Source organism: Rhinolophus sinicus, linkage group LG02, assembly GCF_036562045.2.
Source record: "Rhinolophus sinicus isolate RSC01 linkage group LG02, ASM3656204v1, whole genome shotgun sequence".
NCBI classification, from domain to species: domain Eukaryota; kingdom Metazoa; phylum Chordata; class Mammalia; order Chiroptera; family Rhinolophidae; genus Rhinolophus; species Rhinolophus sinicus.
In genome coordinates this window covers 191,888,549-191,912,136 of record NC_133752.1, presented here as the reverse complement: position 1 = coordinate 191,912,136, position 23,588 = coordinate 191,888,549, and the positions used below count along the sequence as shown (strand labels likewise).

The 23,588-nt window shown below is 52.4% G+C and overlaps 3 protein-coding genes across 7 annotated transcripts in view; 1 reads left to right on the top strand and 2 right to left on the bottom strand.

Annotated features, from left to right (window-relative positions):
• Window positions 1–1,869: 1,869 nt before the first annotated feature.
• POLR2F (RNA polymerase II, I and III subunit F) lies at window positions 1,870–11,592 on the bottom strand. The gene is made up of 5 exons (XM_019752961.2): window positions 11,449–11,592; window positions 9,996–10,065; window positions 6,698–6,828; window positions 2,520–2,591; window positions 1,870–2,048 (listed from the first exon to the last, which is right to left on the bottom strand). The coding sequence occupies exons 1-5, from the start codon at window positions 11,466–11,468 to the stop codon at window positions 1,958–1,960; spliced, it is 384 nt and encodes a 127-aa protein (XP_019608520.1). The 5' UTR covers window positions 11,469–11,592; the 3' UTR covers window positions 1,870–1,957.
• A 23-nt stretch (window positions 11,593–11,615) lies between these two features.
• On the top strand, window positions 11,616–18,311 carry LG02H22orf23 (linkage group 02 C22orf23 homolog). Of its 4 annotated transcripts, none has more exons than XM_074326389.1 (7): window positions 11,621–11,815; window positions 12,187–12,298; window positions 13,094–13,156; window positions 16,217–16,399; window positions 17,110–17,193; window positions 17,412–17,512; window positions 17,695–18,311. In XM_074326389.1, the coding sequence occupies exons 2-7, from the start codon at window positions 12,196–12,198 to the stop codon at window positions 17,764–17,766; spliced, it is 606 nt and encodes a 201-aa protein (XP_074182490.1). In that variant the 5' UTR covers window positions 11,621–11,815; window positions 12,187–12,195; the 3' UTR covers window positions 17,767–18,311. The 4 variants fall into 4 exon arrangements, with proteins under 4 accessions (XP_074182492.1, XP_074182491.1, XP_074182490.1 ...); XM_074326388.1 differs by having other exon boundaries at window positions 11,623–11,815; window positions 17,062–17,193; XM_074326391.1 differs by lacking the exon at window positions 17,695–18,311 and having other exon boundaries at window positions 11,616–11,815; window positions 17,326–17,451.
• Window positions 15,773–23,588, bottom strand: part of MICALL1 (MICAL like 1) — a 28,388-nt gene continuing 20,572 nt past the window's right edge. For both annotated transcript variants that reach the window (XM_074326383.1, XM_074326384.1), the window contains exons 14-16: window positions 22,307–22,421; window positions 22,064–22,110; window positions 15,773–20,987 (exon numbers count right to left, since the gene is read on the bottom strand). In XM_074326383.1, the coding sequence (XP_074182484.1) occupies window positions 20,866–20,987; window positions 22,064–22,110; window positions 22,307–22,421 (284 nt within the window). In that variant the 3' untranslated portion in view covers window positions 15,773–20,865. The remainder of the gene's footprint in view (window positions 20,988–22,063; window positions 22,111–22,306; window positions 22,422–23,588) is intronic.

Sequence of the window (23,588 nt, the reverse complement as noted above, 5' to 3'; positions counted from 1 at the left end):
TATTCTCTAATTGTTAGGTGTCGATCAGTACTAACCTTATGTGCTCATAATTTTTAGTCCACCCTTTTGCCTCTGTTGAAAAATAGGATGTTAGTCCATTTCCAGTCTGTTCACTGCTCCTGCTCTCGGTGGGGTTAGACATGAAGCCACAGGACAGGGGGCAGGGCTCCATCAAGATGAAACCCCCACCACCAGGCCCCTGCATCTCGAGATCGACTGGGAAGTCACTGGAGGTAGGGGACGAGGGGAAATGGCCCCAGAGAGGACAAATAACCCTGGAGAAGCTGGGAGACCTGCCTTGTGATCACCCTTAGACCCAAAGTTCCGGATGTGCTGGGGCCTCAGTCAGGCAGTGGCTCCATGTGTAGCGAGAAGGGGCCAGGTGTTTCTGGAGAGGACTGAAGAGACGATGCCTGGCCTGGCCAGGTGAGTAGCAAGGGACTGACTCCCTGATAAAGGACCAAAACACCCCTTTCTCCATCTCCCCTACACCCTATCCCCTAAGGGTTAACCCCCTACTCCCTCTCCCAGCCCCTTCTCTCTTCCCCACCCAAACCCCATCTCCCTTTAATCACATCTGATACTGAGCGGCCCAGCAGGAACAAAGAGGCCATTTAGAGAAACGGGGCCGAGAAAGTGACCCCCGCACTCTGGGGCGGCCGCCTGGATGCCAGCACAAAGGCGGCATTTCAGAGCTGAAATTTCAGCACCCAACTTGATTAAAGGATTCCACAGGCTTGGAGGAGGGTGGAAGGGGGTGCAAAGTCCACTGTTCCCTGAATTAACCCTTCTCCAGAGCAGCAAACACCCCTCCTGCCCCTGGGACGGCTCACCACTCCCACCTTGTCCAGGGTGCACCCATCCTTGGGGACCATGCCTCTTGCAGAGGTCAGGCTAGCCTGGCTCCTCCTCTTCCTGGAAGGGGAGCTGGCAGCGGAATGGAGGTCAAGTCTGGAATACTCAGGGAGCCAATTTTCCCTTCTCTCTCTGTTGGTGTCAATATATAACCTATCCCTGCCCCCCCCACACCTCCCCCCCAAGGGAGGGAGGAACCAACGTGATTGGTCTTGCCACAGGCTGGGTAAGCAGGGTGAAGAGAACAGGGCCCACTAGAACTTGAGCAGAGCAAGGTGAGCTCCAGTCCTGATTGAATGGTATGCCTTGAACCCAGGAGCCCTGCTTCCCCACCCACCATCATCCCAGCACCCATCCCAGTCAAGGCCTTGGAGGCTGGAGGGAAAAGATCTTCCAGAGGCAGAAAGGAGAGGGTATGGGTGGGGCAGACCAGAGAGGTGGGCCACGAGGACAGTGTGTGGGCAGTGGCCTGAGGAATGGGGACCAAGGGGGCGGGGGTGGGCAGGTGCTTGGTCCTTGCTCCAGCTGCTGACTTGCCCGGTGGTAGTACGCTGCTTGGGGAGGGCGGGAGATCATCCCGTGTCCCCAAGCTTCCTGCTGGGGCACTGCTCCTGAAAGGGGATCCGAGCCCATGATAAGAGGCTCGAGGCAGGTCCTCAGGAAACAATGGGTGGCTTGATGAGACCTGCTCTGTGATACTCCTGAGAAGGGAGAAGCCCCTGCAGTCAGTCCCCACTGGAAAGGAAATTGGGGGTTTCCGTGGCAACCAGCTCCCTGGGCACAAAGGCTCGTCTGTCTGCTGGGAAGGCAGCTGAGGTGTCTCCCTGCAGCAGCCTTTGCTCTGGTGAAGGGGAGATGGAGGGAGGGATACGGGGTACCCACAGGGAGTGAGGGCCCCTGGTGCTTCTTAAAGAGCTGACAGTCACAAGGCCAGTAGATGGGTGCAGCCTCAGGCAGCAGGGCAGTAACAGGGAAGAAGTGGGTGGGCAGAGCAGGTAGCTGGAGACCGCGGGGTGGAAAGGCTGAACAGTTTATTATTTACAGGTATAAAGCACGTGAGACTAGAAGTGGGGATGAGGCACCGTCGGGAAGAGAGTCCGGCTCAGTCGGTGATGATGAGCTCGTCTACCCCCCAGTCTTCATAGCTCCCGTCGGGCAGGTAGCGCCGAATGATGATGGGGATCTTCCGGGCCCTGTGGCGGGGAGAAGGCACAAGTACATGAGGGCTGGGGGCCAGGCGGTGTGCAGGACACAAGGGAAGCGAAGTCTTAGGCGCATCCGCTTGGGACCATGAGTGTCCTCTGGAGGAAAGGAATTACAGGAATCCCTGAGTGACGGGCAGTGGGTCTGCAAGGGCTCTGCCATCCAGGGCTGAAAGGAGGAGGGGCAGGAAGAGTGGGCGGATACTGGTAAGGCCAAGCACGGCAGGAACAAGGAATTCTGCCGGCCATGAGAGGGGCACGTCTCATCAGTGCCTTCCCCTTTGCCTGCCCCGCCACTCCCGCCCTCCTCCTTCCTGGTGGGCTGCCGCTTGAACGAGCGAAGGATCCACAGGAACGAGCACCACACTTCCCCAGCAAGGAAGTGGGGATCGGGGTGGGCAGAGAACCCACAGGAGGCCTCCCAGGGCTCTGGAGCCGCGAACCGCGATCTGGGCGACTTACTTGAGCTCTTTCATGGCGATGAGCAAGGGATCTGTCTCCCCTTCCAGCTCGACCATCACAGGTGCGCACATCCTGTGGGTACAGGGACACGTGTTGGGGAGACTGCAAACACAGGGAGAAGGGTCCAGCAGGAAGTCGGGGAGCTCACGTCACAAACAGGACTGGATGGGTACCCTAGTCCTCACCTTCGAGGCGGACAGGCGGTGGTTCAAGGGCACTGACCGTGAGGGTACACGGGTGGGAGCCAGGAGGCCGGATTTCAGCTTTGCTTCCAAAGCACTGAATTTCTCTCCAACTCTCAGCATGATTTGAACATGAAGACAAAAAGCCCTGCCTTGCCTACACAACAACGTTTAAACACTACTGGCTAACAAGCCAAGACTCACTAAGTGCCATATGCTGCTCTCAGCTCTTTCCATAGATTATTTCATTTGAGGTAATGTTACTTCTGTTTTACTGATGAGGAAACTGAGTCACAGAGAGGTCAGTTACCTGCCCAAGGTCACACAGCCAGTAAGTGGCAGAGCCAAGATTTGAACCCCGCGTGCTCCTGCCCACTGTGCTAGAACACCACTCATTTATACGCTCAAGATCCATAAACTTTAGAAAGCTACTGAGAATGGGACAAGTGTAACCTTTCATCACAAGGCCGTATGACATTCACCATGTCAGCTGCCCTACCAGGGACCTTTCCCAGGGCCTACGGCAGATTCCTGAACCCGGTGGCCATGCCAGAGTATTCCAAGCACACAGAAAGGGCATGTGCAAGGGCTCGCCTTCTGACTGCTCTAACCCAACACCCCCAGGCCCAGCCTCAGGGCCCAGCTCCTGTTTTCCTTCTTGGTAACACCCCCTCAGAAGTCCTGCTCTTCCAGCCTCGTTACGAGGCCTGCATCAGGCACTCACCTGCTTACTATCCTTCCACGATGCCCCATGGCCAACAGGCAGAACTCAGTCTGGCCCCTGCTCACCTTTCTAGCACCTTCTCATGTTACTTGCCCATATTTATCCTGCGTTCCCGCCACACCAAACTCCTACGGCTCCCTGGAAAGACACTGTTGTTTCCTTTTTCATTCTGTTACAAGCTCTTCCTCTCCCTACAGGCCTGGGAGAGGCTCAAGTGTCTCCACCTTGGAGATTGTGTGCTGGCTCCTCAGTGCCCTGACTCATTTACATATGCTTCTCTTGGCACCAACCTCACGGTACTGCAACTACTTGTTTGATGTTTCCCACATGAGACCAGGACCACATGCTCCATCACAAGGCCTGACCCACAGCACAGGCTCTGAACACAAATGGGCGGGGTGCCAGTTCCGGGCCCACCTCCTCCAGGAAGCCACCTCTGATGATTCCAGCTCAAGTTAACACTAACGGATCCCAAACCTGATAATCATCAGAATTACTAGGAGAGCTTGTTAAAAATCCAGGTTCCCAGGTCCTCTGAATAGAATCTCTAGGGAAGGAGCCTGAGAACCTGCATTTACAAAGCCCCCTGGGTGATTGTGGCCATCAGCCAGCCTGAGAGCCACAGGTGACACCAAATAATTTACTAACTTCATGGCTAAATATTTTGATGTGTTACTCCCAAAAGCCTGAACATTTCCCAACAGCAGAGACCAAGTGTTTAACTTTCCCTATATCCTCTCTCAATAAATAATTCAATTTCCCCCCAATTTAAAGCTTTAAAGAATATGGCAAAATGCTTTTCCTGATCTGCAGGTGCCTTCCTTCCTTCAAGATGTGAGTAATTCAAGAGCATTCATTCATCCAACCCTACTATGTGCAGGCGATATGCGAAGTGTGTGAGTGTGCCCTTAGGTCATTGGTCTATACCAAAGCCTCCGCACAGGAACCCAGCAACGCTCCTAAGGAAGTGGCTATGCTCCACACCAGCCACCAGGTGGTGCTAAGGCACGGGAGCGAGATGTCATCCACAAACTACCCAAGAAATGGTTGTTCATCTGAGTAAAGGCTGCATGCCTAGCGCTAAGGATAAGCTACGGCCCTGCCTCTCCACCGCCCCCCAACAGGCAGGGAACCCCTGGACAGTGTCCTAGCCCTTATTCAGCAGGAGCACCACAGGCCCCACCACATGGAATGCACCTTGCTCCCAAAAAAAAGCAGGACAGTGGGACTTGGTAGTGGTCTGAATGTCTGCCTCTAAACTGTTCAGCGCTCCACACTGTCCACCGAATGCATGACCGTCTTCTGAACTTGTCACTCAAAGCACTAGGGACATATTTGCCAGTCTTGTGCCCCAAGCGCCTTGCCATTCCGCCGCAACAAGCCACGCTTACCTGCCACCCCCTGGACCTTTCCTTGTTCTGTTTCTGGCCCCTGGGATGCCCTCAAAACCACCTTCCTTTCCCGGTCCCCGCCTGAATTCTAACTTCCTCATGAGGCTTCCCCAGTCACCCCAGCAATTACTCCCTTCTCCCCGTTTTCACATCTCTTGTCAAGCACCACTCCCATGTGCCTTGGGTTCGGGGTATTTGTGAAGGGGTCCATCTCCCCCCCCAGGCTGTAAACACCAGGAGGACAATTGTATCTTTGTCTTCACTCACCTTCACATCCCCCACAGGTGCAAGCACAGGATCTTATTCGATGTTGAAAGACTTGAACTTACAATCTGTCTACTTGTCTGAAAACTCCTTGATGAGCTGTTCTTTCTGCCGGGTCACTTTTAAGCAGAGACAGCGCTAGAGCACCCATAGAGTGCTCTGCAAACAGCAGAATGCTTTGCAACAAGACGGGAGTGTCTTCTTTCTGCACTACCCACTACAGGCCTCGGGTGGCTACTGAGTACACGAAACGTGGCTAATCAGCCCAAACAACTGAACTTTTCCTTCTGTTTAATGTTACTTAATTTAGATTGAAATGGCCACATGGAGCTACTGGCCGCCATCCTTGATGGCGCAGGCCTAGAGGATCCTGACCCCAGGGGTACCAAAATTATCACTGCGTGCGGCTCTCCCTTCCGCCAGGCCAGCAAGGGGGGCAGGCTGGCAAGAGGTCTGCTGCTGCGGAACAGATGAGGAACCATGTTGCCCGCCTGCAAAACCCTTTGTCACGTGGACACGGTGGTTCTCCTCACCCACAGGACTGCAGAGCACGTCCAAAGCTGACTGAAAACCGGGGGGCATGCACAGACTCAGCCTCCCTGCCCCTCCCGCACACAAAACTCCACACCTCTGGCCCCAGCTTTCTTCTCGCCTGTATTCCACTAGTCCCTGCTTGAAGCCCCTCCACTTCCAGATCCCCAGCATTTCCCACACCGCCTTTTAAGAAGTCTGGGTAGGGCTCCTTTCCTCGGCCTTGTGTTTCCCTGGGGAGACAGTCTACAAGAGCGACAGTACCACGCCTGCCCTCTCTCTGTCCCCCCACTTACTCCTCCTCAGGAAGGGGGAGTAACTTCTCTGACAGGGAGAAAAGGCAAGCATCTGTGGCCCAGCCTCTTGGAGGGGCCCCGCTTTCACAAAGCCACCTGCCTGCAGAGAGGGCCCTTTCGAGGCCCACAAACCCAGCGCGCAGCCTTGCTCCTGCAGACACAGCCTCTGGAGGCCTGAGCACGCCCTCGGCACACATTCGGATCTCCGCCTGTCTACTGGCTATCTCCTCAACCTCGTTCTCCTTCACCTGGTTCTAAACTCGGGAGGGAAAGGAAAGGTTGCTCATTTCAAGTGCCCAGAACCCCATCACTGCTCTGTGTTTTCACACCTCTGGCGTGGCTTCTACGTGGAGGCAGGGCTCTCCCACTCCTCTGGGCTGGCCGTCGTCTACCTTGACTCAAGGACCACATTAAGCTGGGCATTACTGCCGCAGCGCCTGCAACTGACTGGCCCACAATGGTCTAGGGCTCCCTGAATCCACACGTTTTTGCTTTGCTAACCTGACAGGCAATCATCGAGTTCTGTATTTTTATTGTTATTCTTCTACGGTGCTGTTATTTGACTTCTCAGATGCTCAATGCCTATTTCTCCTGTTGGATCAGACTCCTTGAGGGCAGGGGTCTAGCACAGTGCCTGGCACACAGGGACTGCATTCCCCCCCCCCCCCCCCGCCTTGTTTAGCACGTGAAAGCAGGGAGTCTGTTTTCAGGGGCCAGGCTGGGCCACGTCGACAGCCTGGAGGCTCACTGTAGCCTGACTGATGGGAGGGACAGTGAAGGGGACACTCACGCGATCTGGAGGGCTCGCGTGCCCAGCACGCGCGCTCGCTCATACTTGGTCATATACGGTGTAGTGATTCGTTTCTGGTTGGCCTGCGGTCGCTCTCCAGAGGGGAGGATCTCCACATTCTCCTGGCCCTCCTGGACACCAAAGCGGAAAGAGGGAAACTCTCAGGGGCGTTACTGAGGGGGAGGGGGGACGGGAGGGGGAGGAGACCATGACTATAACCACTACTACTGCTAATCACATGCCAGCGACCTTGCAGCTGCCTTACTGACACCTCATTTAATTCTCACAATAACCTTATGAGTAGGGATTACCGTGCCCATTTCAGAGGCCTGGAGAGTTATTTAACTTGGCCAAAGTCTCAGACCTAGTAAAAGAGAGGAATCTTGATCAGGACGACAAAGCCAGCTGCCTCACCCAGAAGAAGGAAGCAGAGGGCCCGGAGATGGGCCGGGCCCAGAACGTTGACTGACTCCATACAAAGAAGTCCTGAGCACAGACAACAATCACCCTAAGCAGGAAACGAGGAATAAGCACCCCATCTTCAGCTAGGGTAACTGAGTCAATGGGTCAAGAGGCTAAAAAGTCAGAGTGAAGGCAGGAACATACTATATGTTTCTTTCATATATACACCGGGGGTGCCAAAAATATATACACATGGACACTTTGGTCAGCGTTGCTCAAGCAATAGTTCGCCGTAATCAGAAGTGTCTGGACACTGATTGTAACCACTTTGAGCACCTCTTGTAATTGCAGAAGTTAAACATGACTTGTATTCATCTTTTGTTATCGGTATATGTTGAGTATTACAATTTTAATCCAGTTTTCCTCTCTTAAAATGTGTATACATTTTTTTTGGCAACGTGTGTGTGTGTGTGTGTGTGTGTTCATATATTTAACAATTACTTATTAGGCATCTGTCATGTGCCAAACATCATAATAGATGCTGAGACAGAAAGCTAAGAGCTGTTGCTCTCAAAGCAAGAATCCCTGGTCTGGGAAGGAGACAAGAACAAACACAACAGCAGGTGCTTTGAAGGAAGGCAAGTGTGCAACCAAGTTAACAAGCAGGTGGGGGGCACCGCACTCCCACGGTGGCTTAGGAAGACAGTCCAAAGATGAGACTGGAGCTTGTCTAGGTTTAGTAGGAGTTCCCAAGCCAATGAGGAAGGGAAGGGCATTCTAGGCAGGCTGAAATGAATGTGCAAAGGCACAGAGAAGGTGATGTACTAGGTTTGGACAACTAATTATAGAGTATGATTAGAGCAAAGGTGCATATAGGGTCACAGGCAGGAGAATAAACATTATAATAAAGACTTAAGTCAACAGGACGGTGGGGTGGCTCAGTTGGTTGGACCACGAGCTCTCAACAACAAGGTTGCCGGTTCAATTCCCGCATGGGATGGTGGGCTGCACCCCCTGCAACTAAAGATTGAAAATGGCAACTGGACTTGAAGCTGAGCTGCGCCCTCCACAACTAGACTGAAGAACAACTTGGAGCTGATGGGCCCTGGAAAAACACACTGTTCCCCAATATAGTCCCCAATTTAAAAAAAAAAAAATTAAGTCAACAAATGTTTAATGAGTGTTTACTATATGTCAAGTGCTTGGCATAGAGCAGTAAGATAAAATTCTTCCCCTATAGAGCTTATACGATAGTGAGAAGGGATAAACAATAAATAAATAAGTAAAATGCGTAGTAGTATAACAACAGAGAAAAAAGACAGGGAGTGCCAAGGAGGTAGTGTGGGGGGAGGGGGAGAATGCTGCAATTTTAAACATGAATAAGATGGTCACAGAAGGCCTCCTTGAGATGACACCTGGACAAAGCCCAGAGGGAAGTGAGGAGCAGGTCATGTGCGCTTCTTGGGGAAAAGTGTTCCTGGAAGAGGAAACAGCATGGTCAGAAGTCTTGAGCAGGGTGTGCCTGGCATGACAAGGACAGCGAGAAGAGATAAGAGCACAGAGGGAGCAGGTGGCCAGATCATGGAGAACTTTGTACGTCTTTTTGGCAATTACTTTGAATGAGATGGGAAGCCACTGGATGAGGGTTCTAAATAGGAGACATCAGTTAACTTAAGATTTGAAAGGATCACTCTGGATACTCTGTTGATAACATTCTGTAGAGGGCAACGGCAAAAGCAGAGAGACGATTTAGGAAGACCGAGGGTATCGTGTAGGCAGGTAAGAGAGATGACTCTGGCAGCAGAAAGACAATCAGAGCAGACGGAAGGCAGGAAAGCCAGGAACACAATTTCTGCAGTAATGTGGTTGTAAAGGAATAAAGATCTAAACCAGGCTGGTGCACTAGGAATGAAGAAACGGAATAGGGCTGAACTAAATGAAGGAGCCAGAACTGACGGGACAGGAACGGAAGGAGACCAGAAGGATGGAGAAAGAGGTTTCTGACACAGTGAATATGGGTACCTGAGAGTGTCCTGAAGAGAGAAAATTCAAAAAGAGGGGCTTTGGCTTCTAAGCCAAAGAGGACTAAAAAAGTTGAGGGATCACTCTCCAGGAGACATAAAGCACTTCTTCCGTCAGTCACCCAAGGCAGAAAGCCCTATTTTATTCACGAAGCTAGTAACCCACCCACCTAGTTGCTCAAGCCAGAAACCTAGGGGTCATCTTTGTCATCTCCCACTTTCTCAGCCCCAAATCCAATCCACCAAAATATCTCTTCCATCTGTTTTCTTATCAATGACCCTAGCAGTACACAAGTTCAAGCTGCAGGTCTCTCACCTGGAGGTCTGTGAGAGTCCCCGAATTGATGTCTCTCTCTTTCATGCTTGCTCCTCCCTGCTTCGCTCCTCACTCTGAGGTCAGCATGCTCTTTCTAAAGTGTAAACTTTAGATCATGCCACTCCCTGGTTCAAAATTTGTCAGTGGCTTCCTTCTACCTACAGGCTACAAAATCTTGCCTGATCTGGGCACTTACCTCGCCAGCTTTATTCAAGGTCACTCTCCCCCTTGCTCCTATGGAGCCTCACACTGCAGAGCACCTGGCACATAATAAACATTCAACACACATTTGCTGAATGAATGAATGTGACATCTCACCCATCAGTGAACTAACTGCCTCAGAAACCATGGACTGTGGTCCAAGTGGCCAAAAGCCTGCAGGCCCACCCTCTGGGGCTATTGCGCTACCCAGTACTGGAACTCTGCTCACTCTAAGTGGGGGTGGCTGGGGCAGGGCCTTTGGTCACAAACGGGAGGCAGATGCATTCAGGCAATTATCACTGGGCAGCCTGTTTGACAGCCTGGGCTGCAGCGGGGGAGCCTAAGACTAAACACTGACCTCCTCAGCGTTCTCCAAGTCATCTAGCCCTTCATCCTCTTCCACGTCATCAAAGTCATCGCCATCAAAACTGCACAAGAAGAAAGAGGCCAATTAGTCAGAGCACCACTTACTAGAATCAAAAAGGGCAAAGAGTGTCTCAGCCAATAGTTAGGAGGTGCTCCATAAACATCTACTTAATGAGTGAGTCAAACTTCTGTCCCATTTTACTCCTTCGAATTTACCCCATCAACCCCCAAAATTGGCTAGGACACATTCTTCACCACTGTCTCTTTTCTCTCTCTATGCTGCATCATTCTCATCAGCACAAACATTTTCCCCATCTTAAAAAAACAAACAAAACCTCTCTCCCCCCAGAGCCTTATTTCCACGCTCTGCTTGGGAACAAAATTCATGGAAGAGTTGTCTGTCCATCATCACTGTTTCCAATTCTTCCCTTTCCGTTCTGTCACAGTTTCACTCCAAGAAGACCTCCATCTCCACGGCTCCATCAAAACCATTGCTTCTTTCAAGTTTGTGGATGATTTCCGTGTTGCTAACCAATGGACTTCTCTTGCTCTCATTTAGCTTGACCTTTCAGTGGCACGTCAGACCGCGCTCTCTCTCTCGCTCAGTACACCCTCCTCACTCCACTACAAGGACACCTCACTCTCTTGGTATTTCCGCCACCTCACTGGCTGCTCCTTCTCAGTCTCCTTTGCTGGTGTCTCTTCTTCCCCAACCCCAAGTACTCCCTGTTGGAACGCTCTAACACTCAGTCACGTCCCCTTCTCTACTGACACCCCCTGATGATGTCACCTGTTTCTCAGTTTTGACTAATATACTTATGCTGACTACTCCCCTGTTTTAATCTTCAGAACAGACCTCTGCTCCCACCCCACACATCAGGAAATCTTTTTGGCCCCAGCTTCAAAATGAACTCAGAATTCAAAACCACGTCTCACTTCGTCTACTACTAACACACTACCTTCTCTCACCAGACGACCGCAACCTGCCCAGACCTTTGCCACCTGTCTCACCACTCCTCTGGAGTACTTCTACACAGTAAGGCCTCATTTAATGCCCACGATAGGTTCTGCGACTTTAAGGGTTGGTTCCTCCCGCATCTCATCAACGTTAGAAAACGTTATTCGAGGACCCGCTGTACTGCGCACTTTTACTGCCTAATCTCACACGATCCTACGTTACCTGTCCCCTCTTCTAGAAGGGAGCACATGGGCTTTTCCACTGATCCTCTCTGCACCCTCGCGCCTGTGCCTTGCTGTGTCCAGTCTCGGGCTATGCTCTTGGTTCCGCGCCCTTCCCTTCTCCAGCTCCGCGGGCCCCTTCAGCAGCCCCAGTCCCCTCGGACACTGTCCCTCCACGCCTGGCTCGTCAGCCTCCTTGGAATCAAACTCCCGCTTCACCCGCCCCTTCCGAGGCTCCGCAAAGGCCACTTGGCTCCCGCACTCACTTGTCCTCATTGTCTGACATGACGCCCGCGCAGCAGCGACCCGGCTCTGCGCCCCAGACCCGCACCGAGATCCGCGAACTGCGTGCCTCCCACCAGCACCGCGACACGCGTACTCTGCGCCTGCGCCGTGAACCAGAGGCAATCGCTTCCGGGAGGCAGGCGGGAGTGGTAAGTGTGCGCATGCGACGAGATGCAGGCTCGTTACCATGGTAGCCAGAGCGTCCAGCTGCCGGCTCTCGACACAGCGATCGCAGTGTTTCTGCCGGGTCCCCGCGCGATGTCGCGGTAGAGCCGTGCTTTTGGTCTCCGGAGCCCAGCCACCGCTCTCTGTGAGGAGGGGTGCACCCAGCCGGCGTCTTACTTTAGGGTGAGGTTTCAATTTTGGCGTAACATCCTAGAGGCTTCATAGCAGGGCTTTATCTTGCAGTGATGATGAAAGAATCCAACCTGACTAAATTCCAACAGCTATCTGAAGGCCCTCTTCCTTCCCAAAGGGCTTCCCTGCCACGAGCACCAGGTTAAGATGAGGTCTCCGTTCGTGTGTGTGTGTGTGTGTGTGTGTGTGTGTGTGTGTCGGTCTGTCTGTTTCGGGTGGGAGAGGAGGGCACTCGCAATAGTGACACGCGTTGACACGATTCTCTTGCAGCCGGACCTCGCTCCCAGACTTCGGTAGTGTTGAAAGGGCGGGGTGCAGGAGTAGAGACAGGGGGTATGTCATTGTGTGTTTTCCCTCCTTAGGGCCCTGCCATGGCTTCCCAGGAGAAGATGGAGGCAGTGACCAAAGGAACGGGGTTCTGGAGCTGCCCCAAGCAGGCCACTTATACCCCTGGGACTTGTGAGCTCCTGAGAGGTCAGTGCGCTTAAAGGCCAAGAGTGGTGGTAGCAGTTACCCTCCGTGACTCGGGCCTCCCCTTTTGACCTGTGGCTCAGCAATTGCTATTTTCATTTTACAGAAAGATTCAGGTCCTACAACTTGCAAGTGGCCAAAAGTCAAAAAACTAAGAATTTTAGAGTAGTTAACAATTGTGCATCCCTTAGATCACACTTTCAATGTCCCCTGGGAAGCTTTGTCTCCCGCCACCACCACCCACCACCACAGTGGAACCATCTGCTGTGTGACCAAATACCTTTTTCTTCATTGGATTTAGCGCAACCTGTAGTCAGATATTCAGTATGTCCCATTGGATCAGTATCCATCTACCCCTCTAGCCGGTGAAATCCAATAGGGCTGGGATTGTTCCTCTTTTGGCTCACCGTTACAGCTTCAGCCCCTGGCACATGGTTAATGCTTGGTCATTCATTCATTCATTTATTCATTCACACAACGAAAAAAAATTTTAAAGCCCACTATGTGCTTTAGACATTGTTCTAGGTGCTATGGATACAGCATTAAAAACAAAAACAAAAATGAACCAGCAAAAATTCTGGCTCTCATAGAGCTGATATCCTAGTAGGAGGGCAACAAGTAATAATAAGTAAAATGTGTGGAACTTAGATGGTAATGAGTGCTACAGAAAAAAATAAGACAGAGGAGGAAGAGAGGGAGTATTCAGGTACAGAAGGGGGGTAGGGGGTGATACAATTTTAAATTTCAGTGGGTGAGATGAAGACTCAGGAGGTTTTACAAAAGTGCTTTATCTTGCAGTAATGATGGAGGAATCCAGGCTGACTAAATTCCAACAGCGCCACATCATGGACACCATGAAAAGTAAGAGGCAGTCCACAGAGGCTTCCTGGGCAGAGGGATTCTGGGCCACGTTTTTCATGCTCCTCCATATTAAGAGGTAGGGGACATCATTTTAAAAGACCAAATAGTATAGTGTAGTATTTCCGATCCTTGCATCTGGGGGATTGATCTTGAGGCGGCCTTTGTTTCTTCCCCCAGACACGGGTCCTGGCACAACAACCAGTCTCCTGCAGTTCAGCTCTAGCTGACTTTCCCAAGAGATCACAGCCCAGGAGAGACTTCCTGTCCAGCCAAAATAGTCTCAAAACTGTCCTGTCTGCAATCTGTCCCTCCCTGTTACACACATACCATAGGAGCTCTCCAGAGGAAAGGACTGTGTATGTGTCTCATTTGTCATTTTATTCATTCATAGCCTACCTAGCAGAAACAAGAAAACTGGCAGAATTCCAACTTAGGAAGATTATGCAAAGCCTTTCCATAGCTCACCTCTGACCACACATTACATTTTTTTTCTTCTTTTCTTTTTTTTGTTGAGGGCGCAGCTCACAGTGGCCCGTGCTGGGATCGAACCGGCAACCTTGGTGCTATTAGCACCACGCTCTAACCAACTGAGCTAATCGGCCACCCCTGTATTATTTATTTTTGAGGAAAACAAAAAAGTGGAAGTACATGGGCACAAAAGCCAGGGGCCCTCTAAGATCTTGAAAGCAACATTGCTTTCTGAGATGTAACTGAATCAATCAATATTTAATGGATCAGAACACAGACCTGTAAAGTTGCCTTTAAGAGAGAGAATACCAGAAGGTCCAACCCTGCCGAGTTTTACTTGAATCTACTAAAAGCTGTTGCCGTCTTTCAAGAAAGAATGTGCTTATCAGGAGGGCATTTGATCAACGACAGAAGCATAGGGAAGGGAGAGTCAGACATTGGCACCTGTTCAGCACTGGCTGAGGGAGGGAGGCTCCATCAGCCAGGTCAGAGGTCAGATGTCCTTCCTTATCATGGAAAAGTACAACTCAGGCTGCCTAGTGCCGTAACATATCTGAATCACCACTCAGTCTCCACGCTCAGCAATCTACTAATAAACTGGTGTCCCCTGTAGCATGACCACAAAGAGATTATGCTAGAAATTTCACTAAAAGTAAAGACTAGCAGACCAAGGACTATATCTGTCTTGTTCACCACGGTAGCCCCAGCACTTAGCTGCTCAATGTTTTGTTTTTTGTTTTTGAAGCTGCTCAATGTTTATTGAAGGACTGACTGCATTAGTGGTTAGGCCAACATGAGTAGTTGGTTCACCTGGCAGTGTTATTCCCCTTAGAAGTTTTATTTTTTTAATTGCCTCCAAGCATTGGTGTTGAGTCTGCTTTCTTCTAGAATCTTCTCTTCTCTTAACCAAATCCTACTGTTGTTTTGAGCCTTCGTTCAAATTCTGTGGCAAGCCATAAATTCCTCTCCTTCACCGGAACTCCTAGAATTACTCGGGCCATAAATATTTGCTGAAAACGGGCCAGAGGAAGAGGTAGCATTTGGCACTGGACAGACAGAAGTAGGGAGTGGACGGAGCAGGAGGGACAGTCTAGGAAGCACAGCATGTCTTCAGAAAAGGGAGATACGTAAAGCCGCGTGACCCCCAGGTACAGGATGGGAGAAGGGAAGGGTCAGTGGGAAGTAACGGCAGCACCATCCTTCCCATTCCTCAGGGCAGACACCTCAGTCATCCTTGACGCCTCTTCCTCCCAGACCCCCATCTGACCCATCAGCAATCTTGTCCGCTTGACGTTCAAACCACGTCCTGACCCTGACGGCCTCTGCCCTTGGCCCCCAACACAGCATTTTAAACAGCAACCAAAGGGATCATGTCACTCCTCTGCACAAAACCCTCCGATGGCTCCTGACCTCACACAAAGTAAAAGCCAGTCTTTCCAGAGGCCTACAAGGCCCTGTACTTCTCTTGCCCCCATGACCTCTGACCTCTACTCCCACTATGTGCCCCTTTGCTCACTCCATTCCTGGCACCCGAGCCTCCTGGCTGTTCCTCAAGACACTCCAGGCACATTCCCACCTCAGGGCCTTTGCTTTAGCTACTCGTTCCCTCTGCCTAGAATGCTGGCCCCTCATCACTTTTGGGTCGTTTCTCAAATGTTACCTTCTTCATGAGGCCTTCCCTGGCTCCCCTATTTAAATGGTAAATCCTGCTGTGACACACTCTATGCTCCACCTCTGTATGGTCACCACCTAACATACTAATATATTTTCCTTATTTTATCACCATCCATACCCTAGCTGCAGACGCCATGAGGGCAAGACTTTGTCTTACCACTTTACCCACAGTGTCCTGGGCCTGGCAGAGAGTAGATGCTCATTACGTATTTGCTGGGTGGGTGACAGAAGGCTGGGAAGGTAGAAAAGGTAGGGGCCAGATCGAAACAGTGGGTAGGGACTGCTCGGAGCTGGGCTTTATGGTGATCAACAGAGAGGAGGTGACACACTTGGCTGGCCTGGAGGAGAAGCCCAGGTCTGGCATGGACAGCAGGAGAGACTGGTGGCTATCACCATCCAAACCATCCCTCCCTGCCATGGACCAAGCCGGTTTTAAGAATCCTTTTATCGAAATAAAAGCACCAGTATGAAGGCTTGATGTACAAGAATGTTTATTGCAGCATTGTTTGAAGGAGCAAAAAGAAACAGAAACAGCCTGAATCTCTGAAACTAGGAGACTAGTTGGATAAATAAGGTAGCCATTCTAAGGACCAGTATACAGCTATAAAAAATAAGTTATATATAAAAGGAGTGATCCAGAATGATGTCCATGATAAACTGTTAAGTGACGAGTCTGCTGATCCAGTGTTTGAAAAACGAATCTTAGATATGCACATGTATCTTTGAACGCTTATATACGCATCAAAAAGAATGGACAGAGACCACCAAACTGCTCATTGTGTGTGCGGGGCGGTTGGAGGAGAGAAGGAAAGACCCTTCTGTACTGCTTGCCTTGTTAGAACAGGCAGGTATCACTTTTATAAATTAAAAAAAAAAAAAACCAAGTGGATTCCCCGATGCCAACCCTTCCTTCCCCAGGAGGAGACACTCTGCCCCTACAGTGCAGCCCAACATCCAGCCAGAGGGTCTTGCCTTCCAGGCAGCCAGCCTCGGCCATCTACCTGCCTCCCATCCTGGCGGCCCGATCCCACCTCCGGCCTGCCAGCATGTGCCAGGCCAACGGGGCTTACAGCCGGGAGCAGTTCAAGCCTCAAGCCACCCGTAAGTGGGAGGGCCTCAACCGCAGCCCCTCTCCCACCTCCCTCCCTCCATGAGGGGGGTAAGGGGTCCAGGGAGACGAGCTGCCCACCGGGCAGGTGAACATGTATCTAATCAAATTCTCACGATGTTTATCCCAATGCTCTTGAGCCTTATCACGTTAGCTTGAGGGTGTTTGGGGTACAGGGGAAACCAGTTAGGTGGTCCTTCTAAAAAATTTTTTTCAGAACCCTCTTTAGCAGTTAACTGGATTCTTCCAATCTCTGATAAATGGCTGGCTGGCAGGTCTCATGGCTACTGCTCCCTAAGCTCACTCGGTGCCTCAAATCCAGAGCCCTTCTGCATGCCGGCCTGGATGGAGCGGTTCATCCCCTTCCTCCTTGGCACTTGACATAACTCGTGGCCCAGACCCTCCTACACTCCACGTAGTCTCTACACGCAGGCCACAGTGGTGGTCACTGAGTCTTCTTAGCCTTGCTCTGCAACAGAGCGCTGTACGGGTTCTGACAAAGCTCTCTTCTTGGTTCTCTCAACCCCTTTCCCTTTCTACCTGTCTTCACGACAGGCTCCGGTGCACCCTGGAGCAAGCATGTCCAATTAGGAACATAGACCATGAATCGGGGTGCCCTTCATGCCATAATTAAGCCATTTCTGGGCCTTAACAGGAGATCTGGAGAAGGAGAAGCAAAGACTCCAAAATATCTTTGCCACAGGGAAGGACAAAAAGGAACGGAAAAGAAAGCCCCGTCCTGTACGACAGGAGGACGCAGTCCCTGAACTGGACCGGTTTGAAGAACGTAAGCCACTGATGGGCCAGTTATGCAGGGGAGGGGTGTGTGTGTGGAGGGGGCCCAGAGTCAGAGGAAGGGGTGATCCCTGAGGGCCAACCAGTGAGAAACACTGACCACAGAACCGTTTCCTCTCCCCAGGAGAGGCAAGCCCTGCCCCCGCCACACCTCCCCGGAGCCTGAAAGCCCCTAAACCCTGTCCACTGATGACCCTTCTCCCTGTCCAGTGGTGAAGGAAATCCAGGAGAGGAAAGAATTCCTGGCTGACATGGAGGCCCTGGGACAGGGCAGGCAGTACCGAGGAATGATCCTCGCTGAAATCTCCCAGGTAGGAGAAGCCAACAGGGACGTGGGAGGGGACGCGTCCACCAGGAGTATGGAGTACGAGACGTGAGGAGAAATAAAGCGTCAGCTGTGGCCGAGGTGTTGGAAGTCCAGCTCTAGCCTCACACCCATGTTGGCTCCCCAACTTCCTAACCTGATACCCAGCTTTCCCTGATACCCTTGCAGAAACTACGGGAAATGGAGGACATTGACCAGAAGAGGACTGAGCAACTTAGGCAGGCACTTGCCACCACTTAGTCTGTCTCCAGAGATGGGGGCAGAGCAGCCGAACCTGGACCACTGGAACCCACCCCATTGATTGCCAGGCAGGATCATCCCCAGGTCAGCCCAGCCCTCCTGGCCTTCCTCCATGTCAAATGGTCATACAACACTGCCCTGGCCTCAGGTACTCCGGGCATATACAGCACCCTAGAAAATCGACCACATCAGAGAATGAGCCCGTTCTCAAGACTGTCCAGGGATCCTGGGTCAGCTGCGCCTCGGAGACCCACGGTCACAGATTCACATACGCGTGACTTCGAGTCTTTTCTCAGGGGAAGAGCCCCACAGGCAATGAAAGCAAGGTCCAAGTCCCACCATCTTGGGCGACTACCTAAGAGTATCCAATGGGCCCTCCTTCCACCATCTCCACCCACTGTGTCCCCACTGAGCTTTCTGAACTTAGCAATGAGTATGATTCCTTTCTTCCTACTTGTCTTAGGACCTACTTATTTGAGTTCTTACAGCCTTAGGTAAATGTTTAACTGCTATGATTAATTGGCTAATAAAACATATTTAATGTAGGTCATTACACCGTTTTGTTTTCAGAGGGATAAGGCTGATTTGTTCAAGGAGTTAGAGTTTTTCAAGCACAGATGGTTTCTAGCTGTTTGCATATTTCAAGTGGAAATGGGAACCAACGCTTCCTGAGCACCCCATGGCCGGGCACTGTGGTAGGTGCTGAATTTCACTCTCAGTTAATTCTCTTAGTAAACCCGTGCAGTGGTTCATTATCCCTGCGTGAAAACTAAGGCTCACTGAGATACTGTAACCAAGGTCATTTCACTAGCAAGTAGCCTACTCAGGATTAAGTTAGCTTTATGTCTTTCCACTAAACCCAGAGCCCAGGAGAAGAAACCCAAAGGGGCGGGAGGAATCCGAGAGCCCCGGCTTTAGCGTTCCGGTGCCAGCCTGTGCTCCATGACCTTGGGCAACCCCCCAGCCTCAGCGCTGATTGCTCTCCTGGGAGGCCTGGCCTCAAAGAGCTGCTGTGGAGACATGTGCCCACAAGAGCAGCCCCTGGGCCTGGCACACAGCGCATGGCAGTCCCCAGACCTCCTGATAACCACGAGCCCGGTGTTCCCCAGTACGCTTGTCATTTTTCCCATCCCCATACATCAAAATATTTTGGAAATGTCAGCCAACGCTCCCTCCTGGAGGGATTCATATTATCCTACAGGCCACGTGACCTAAGTTCTGGTTTGCAGGATAAACACTGCCTGCAGCCTCAAACAGGTAAGCGGAGAGGGCCAGATCGAGGGCTAGCCCCAAAACATTCCATGGGAAGCCTGTGTCCTCACATGTTCCAGACCTGAGGGCGGAGGATACGTGGTAAGGACAGCTGTCCTCCACCTGGAAGACCCCACTACATAGCTCAAAGGCAGCAGACTGGAGCATCCAGTAGGTAGATAAATTCAGCCTACCGTTGACTTCTATTCAGGTCAGTTGCCAACATTTACAATTTACACACACACACACAATCTGGATTTCTAGCTTGTTTTGAAAAATGGAAAGATCTGACAATACTTGGTCACATTCCCACAGGCTACAGTTGACTTGAGGAAGAACTTCCCTCTTTGGTTATGGCATAGACACACCCCAGTTCACCCTAGTCCCCGCCGCCTGAGTCTCTTGACACCGAGACAGACTGATGGAACCATCCGTCAGGTGACACCCAGCCTGGTTCATGTGTCCTGGCCCCTGAAAGGCCCTGGAGGTGGTGACCCCCGCTGCAGGTCAACAGGCACGTTTGGAAGGAGACCGCCAGGGGTTACAGCGGTGCAGGAGTCACCTCTCCCTGCAGAGGTGGGGAGTCCTGCCCGATGGATAGCAGTGAGGGCCAGGGACCCTATCGGTGGACAGCCCCTACTGGCCCCTCCTCAGCCACGAGAGATACCTGGCCACGAGGCACAGAAGAGGCAGGAGTGAAGGCAGACCTGGCCAAGAGAAAAGCACCCCAAGTCTGCAGGGCACTGGCAATGAGGTGGTCTCCATTTATTGTTGGTGAGGAAAATCCTCATGAGTTAATACAGTACGCTCTTTCCCCAGAAGTGTGCTGAGGGAAGGGGGCCCTACAGGTGCCCCAGCAATAGCTTATAGTAACAGTGCTTCGACCAAGGGCTGCTGGGCCCAGTCCCTAGAGAAAAGGCGTTGTCCCCAGTGGCTCCCCCTCTCCCACAGCCATCCCAGTGGGGCGAGTGGCCATCAGTCCTTCGATGGGAACAAGTCAGGAAAGAATGAACAGATGAGTGTGAGGAAACAGACTGGTGATGACCACACATAGGAATGGGCCCATCATCCCCTCACCCTGGGGCGGGCAACGCAGGGGTCAGACTACAGTGCATTGAAGAACCAGGATTTGCACCTATGTAAAGCATACCCCCCTCAGCTGATGATCAGGGACCAGACATGTAACGGGGGCCTGCCTCCCGGAGACCCTCGCTGGGAGACTCAGCACCAGGGCACCCACCCACCCAGTGTGGCCATCACAGCCCCGTCCTGCTGAGGTTTCCTACAAAGCAAGGGAAGAGGAGGAAAGCAGCTCCGAGAACTTCAAGGGAGAGAGGGAGGCTTTTGTCCATCAGGCCCATTGACGTCCGAGGACACAGTAACTAACCCACACTGAATCAGGGACTTCATAAATACAGCTCCTGACGGAGGAGAAACAGACTCAGTGCCATGTGCCCTGCAGAGGAGGACAGGGACGCAAGGCCAGGGCCGGGACAGGAAGAAGCCAGAGCTGCCCATCACAGCAAGGGCCAGGCAGGAGTGAGTGTGCTTGGCCGCTGCCACTCCCTGGACCCAGGACCCTGCTTGCTCCGTTACAGCATCTAGAGTCATCAGAACCAGACTGGGCAGGGCCGAGCCGCAACTGCCTGTGGCTCAGAGAAGAGAAGAAAACTCTTTGGCCCAAAGCAGCCAGAGGGCCCTGAGGAGGGAGAGGCCATCACCCAGAGGTTCCCTCCCCGTAAGTCATCTTTCCTCTCGACTGGTCCTGAAGGGAAGCAGGGTGCCCCCCTCCAGCGGAGCCCAGCCCGGGGCTGAGCCAGGAAGGTGTGGGTGGAAGTCCCTTCATTGTTAGCTCTTGTCCCCGGGGGACTTGCTCTTAGTGTCACGCTTATTTCCTAGCAGCTTCAGCACCTTCATAGTCTTGAACTTGGCCTTCTTCCTGCCCTGGGGTTCAGCCTCCTTCTGGAACTCTGCAGGAGAGACAGGGGAGTCTTAATGACGTGGGGAAGAGGGACAGGCCCGGGGCAGTGCCGGCCCACAGGGGCTGGGCCCAGCTCCAGCACCTCCTCCTGGGAACCCTGGCACGTCATGTCACCTGTCACCGTTCTGAGCCTCCAGTTCCTCACCTATCAGATGGGAACCATATCCTCACCCAGGGTTTCATCTCAGCAGGGCTCTGACATAGGAACGTGAGAGCAATCTGGGGACTCTGAAGCATGACATTTATCTTTAAAATTCTGATTCCCCAGGCTGGTTCCCACAGCTCTGCGGGTTACAACACAAACGCTGACTGTTGGTGCTAGAAGAAACCTCAGAAATCATCTCTCCTAGCCCCTAATTTTACAGACAAGGAACATGTGGGTTTGCAATGATGGACTAACACCAACTGAGCTCTTTGTAGGTGCCAGGCCCTGGGCAAAGTGCTTTACACACATTATCCCAGCATTCCCCAGCATACACCTGGGAGCTGGGGGCCTCTATCACCCCCATTCTGCAGACAAGGAGACTCGGGCCTACAGGGGTGAGGTGGGTGGCTCAAGTCACCCACTAGTAAGCATCAAAGCTACGACTGGAACCCAAGCAGTCTGACTGGAGTCCAGACTTAACCACAGGCCACAACATGAGTCATGAGTGGAACAAAGATGAAACCCAGGGCCCCTGACTCCCAGTCCAGTGCTCTTTTAACCATTCCAGCACTGTCTTATTCCAGGTAAGCACTGCCTTTTGAGCCTACAGACTCCTCTAAGACCAGCTGCAGATCTCAAGGGGGACGCACAGCTTAAGGCAAACCACCCAGGGGAAATGCTCACTCTACCCCAGTCCTCCCCGTGGATGGATGCCAGGGCATTCCACACCCACCTCCAAGCACAGGCCACAGCCTTCCTGGCTACGGGCTGGCCTGCCTTACCACACAGGGCCTTCCTAGTGAAAAACAGGCTGGGAGCTGGCACACCCCATCCCTGGAGCACCAGCTCCAACCCTCTGTTCAGCCTGCCCCTCACCCTCCAGGAGTTCAAATGGGCCAGAGCCCCAGGAGGGGCCTCACCTTTCTTCTTGATCATGGCTTCCAACATCTTATCTTCCTCTTCCTCCCTGAAACGAGAAAGGGAAACTGAGTATCCCACAGGAGGAGGCACCAGAAAAGCTCAGTCCCTTCCAGCCTCCGACTCCATACAGGTTGAGCAAGGGTGCCCTGAGATCGCTGATGATGAGGGCAGGGCTGGCCTGGCCTGCTCTGGGCCCTTCCCCCCAGAAGCCCCCAGGGGAGCCCCTGACCCAGCCACGTCACCTCTGCCGGTCCTCGTCCAGGCAGTTGATGATGGCATTGCGCTGCTCAATGAGAGTCACAATCTCCTGCATCAGCACCTTCTCCCGGCCCCGGTCCTCCTCTGTCCAGTCCTTTTCTGCCCAAGGATAAAAGTAAGGGTGTGAGCGATGGGAAAACTTTCCTGCCTTCCCCTGAAGCCAGGAAGCAACACCTAAGTGCTAAGGGCCAGTCAGCCACACACTAGATCCCGTGAGGGCAGGAAGGAGGCGCCCAGATGGGTGAGGGTTACACATTTTTGGAGAAATGCAGGTTATTATAGAAGAGACCAAGGATACTAGGCTGTCTACCAAAAACACCCTTCAAGGGGGCTCCAGCAGGGCCAGCAGAACCCCTGCTCTGAGAACAGACCAGCGCATACCAGCAGGTTCCCTGCTTCTGTTTATTCATTCATTCAATAAATGTTCATGGTGGTTTCTTAGAGGAAGCAGGATTCGGGCTGGGCTTGCTGAGAGCCTCCTAAGGTGGGCTGCCCAGAGAGGGGCAGGGGTGGGAAAAACAAAACAAAACAGGGAACCCCAGGGGTCCTCATGCAGGAGAAGCAATGGGACCCAAGAACATTAATGCCATGAAAGAAGGCAGACTAGAGGGGACGCTGGGGGCAAGGAGACCAGCCAGGAGGTGTCCCTGATGTCTCAGACACCTGCTGCCCCTCCAGCCTCCTCTCAAGAACCCTCAAGGACCACCTTCAGGGGCCCACCTGCCCCCTGGTATTCCTCTCATCCAGCCCACAGGCTCCCAGGGGGTGGATGCCCACACTTGGCCTTCCCTCCACAATATCTGCCACCAAAGGCCTCCCTGTCTTGAAACAGCACCCTGAGGCCCCCTCAGCCCAACCCCTCCCACCTCACCTTGTCAAAACTCAGGAGCAGGTGGCCCAGCATAGTTCTGGGGACAGCATGGCCTTCAGAGTCACCACCCCAGCTCCTACTCTGCCACTTCCCAAATCTGGGGCCTGGGCAAGTTATGTCCCCAATCTACATAAAGGGAAACTGAGGCTCGGAGAAGTTAAGTCCTTGACCAGGGTCACACAGCAAGGGTAGAGCCAATGTTTGAACCCAGCAGCCTGACACCCCCAAGCTACAGCCCTTATAGATCTCCAACCCACTTGGGGCCTTGTAACCAGTGTCACCCTGCAAAAACAATATCTGACAAGCCCAGGATGCCCTGCCACCACACAGAGGGCCAGGCCAGGGCCAGGCTGGCCTGGGATACATAGGTGCTGTGCCCACTCCAGCCACAGGAT

What these genes read in the sequence shown, in the direction of transcription:
- LG02H22orf23 (XM_074326388.1), top strand. Translation starts at nt 12,196, where the DNA reads ATGGCTTCCCAGGAGAAGATGGAGGCAGTGACCAAAGGAACGGGGTTC. An exon ending in CATCATGGACACCATGAAAA is followed by an intron (nt 13,157 to 16,216) that starts GTAAGAGGCAGT and finishes TTCCTTCCCCAG; the next exon opens with GAGGAGACACTCTGCCCCTA. An exon ending in ACTGGACCGGTTTGAAGAAC is followed by an intron (nt 17,194 to 17,411) that starts GTAAGCCACTGA and finishes CTCCCTGTCCAG; the next exon opens with TGGTGAAGGAAATCCAGGAG.
- POLR2F (XM_019752961.2), bottom strand. Translation starts at nt 11,468, where the DNA reads ATGTCAGACAATGAGGACAA. An exon ending in ACTTGGAGAACGCTGAGGAG is followed by an intron (nt 6,829 to 9,995) that starts GTCAGTGTTTAG and finishes TTTGGTGTCCAG; the next exon opens with GAGGGCCAGGAGAATGTGGA. An exon ending in ATCGCCATGAAAGAGCTCAA is followed by an intron (nt 2,049 to 2,519) that starts GTAAGTCGCCCA and finishes TCCCCGCCACAG; the next exon opens with GGCCCGGAAGATCCCCATCA.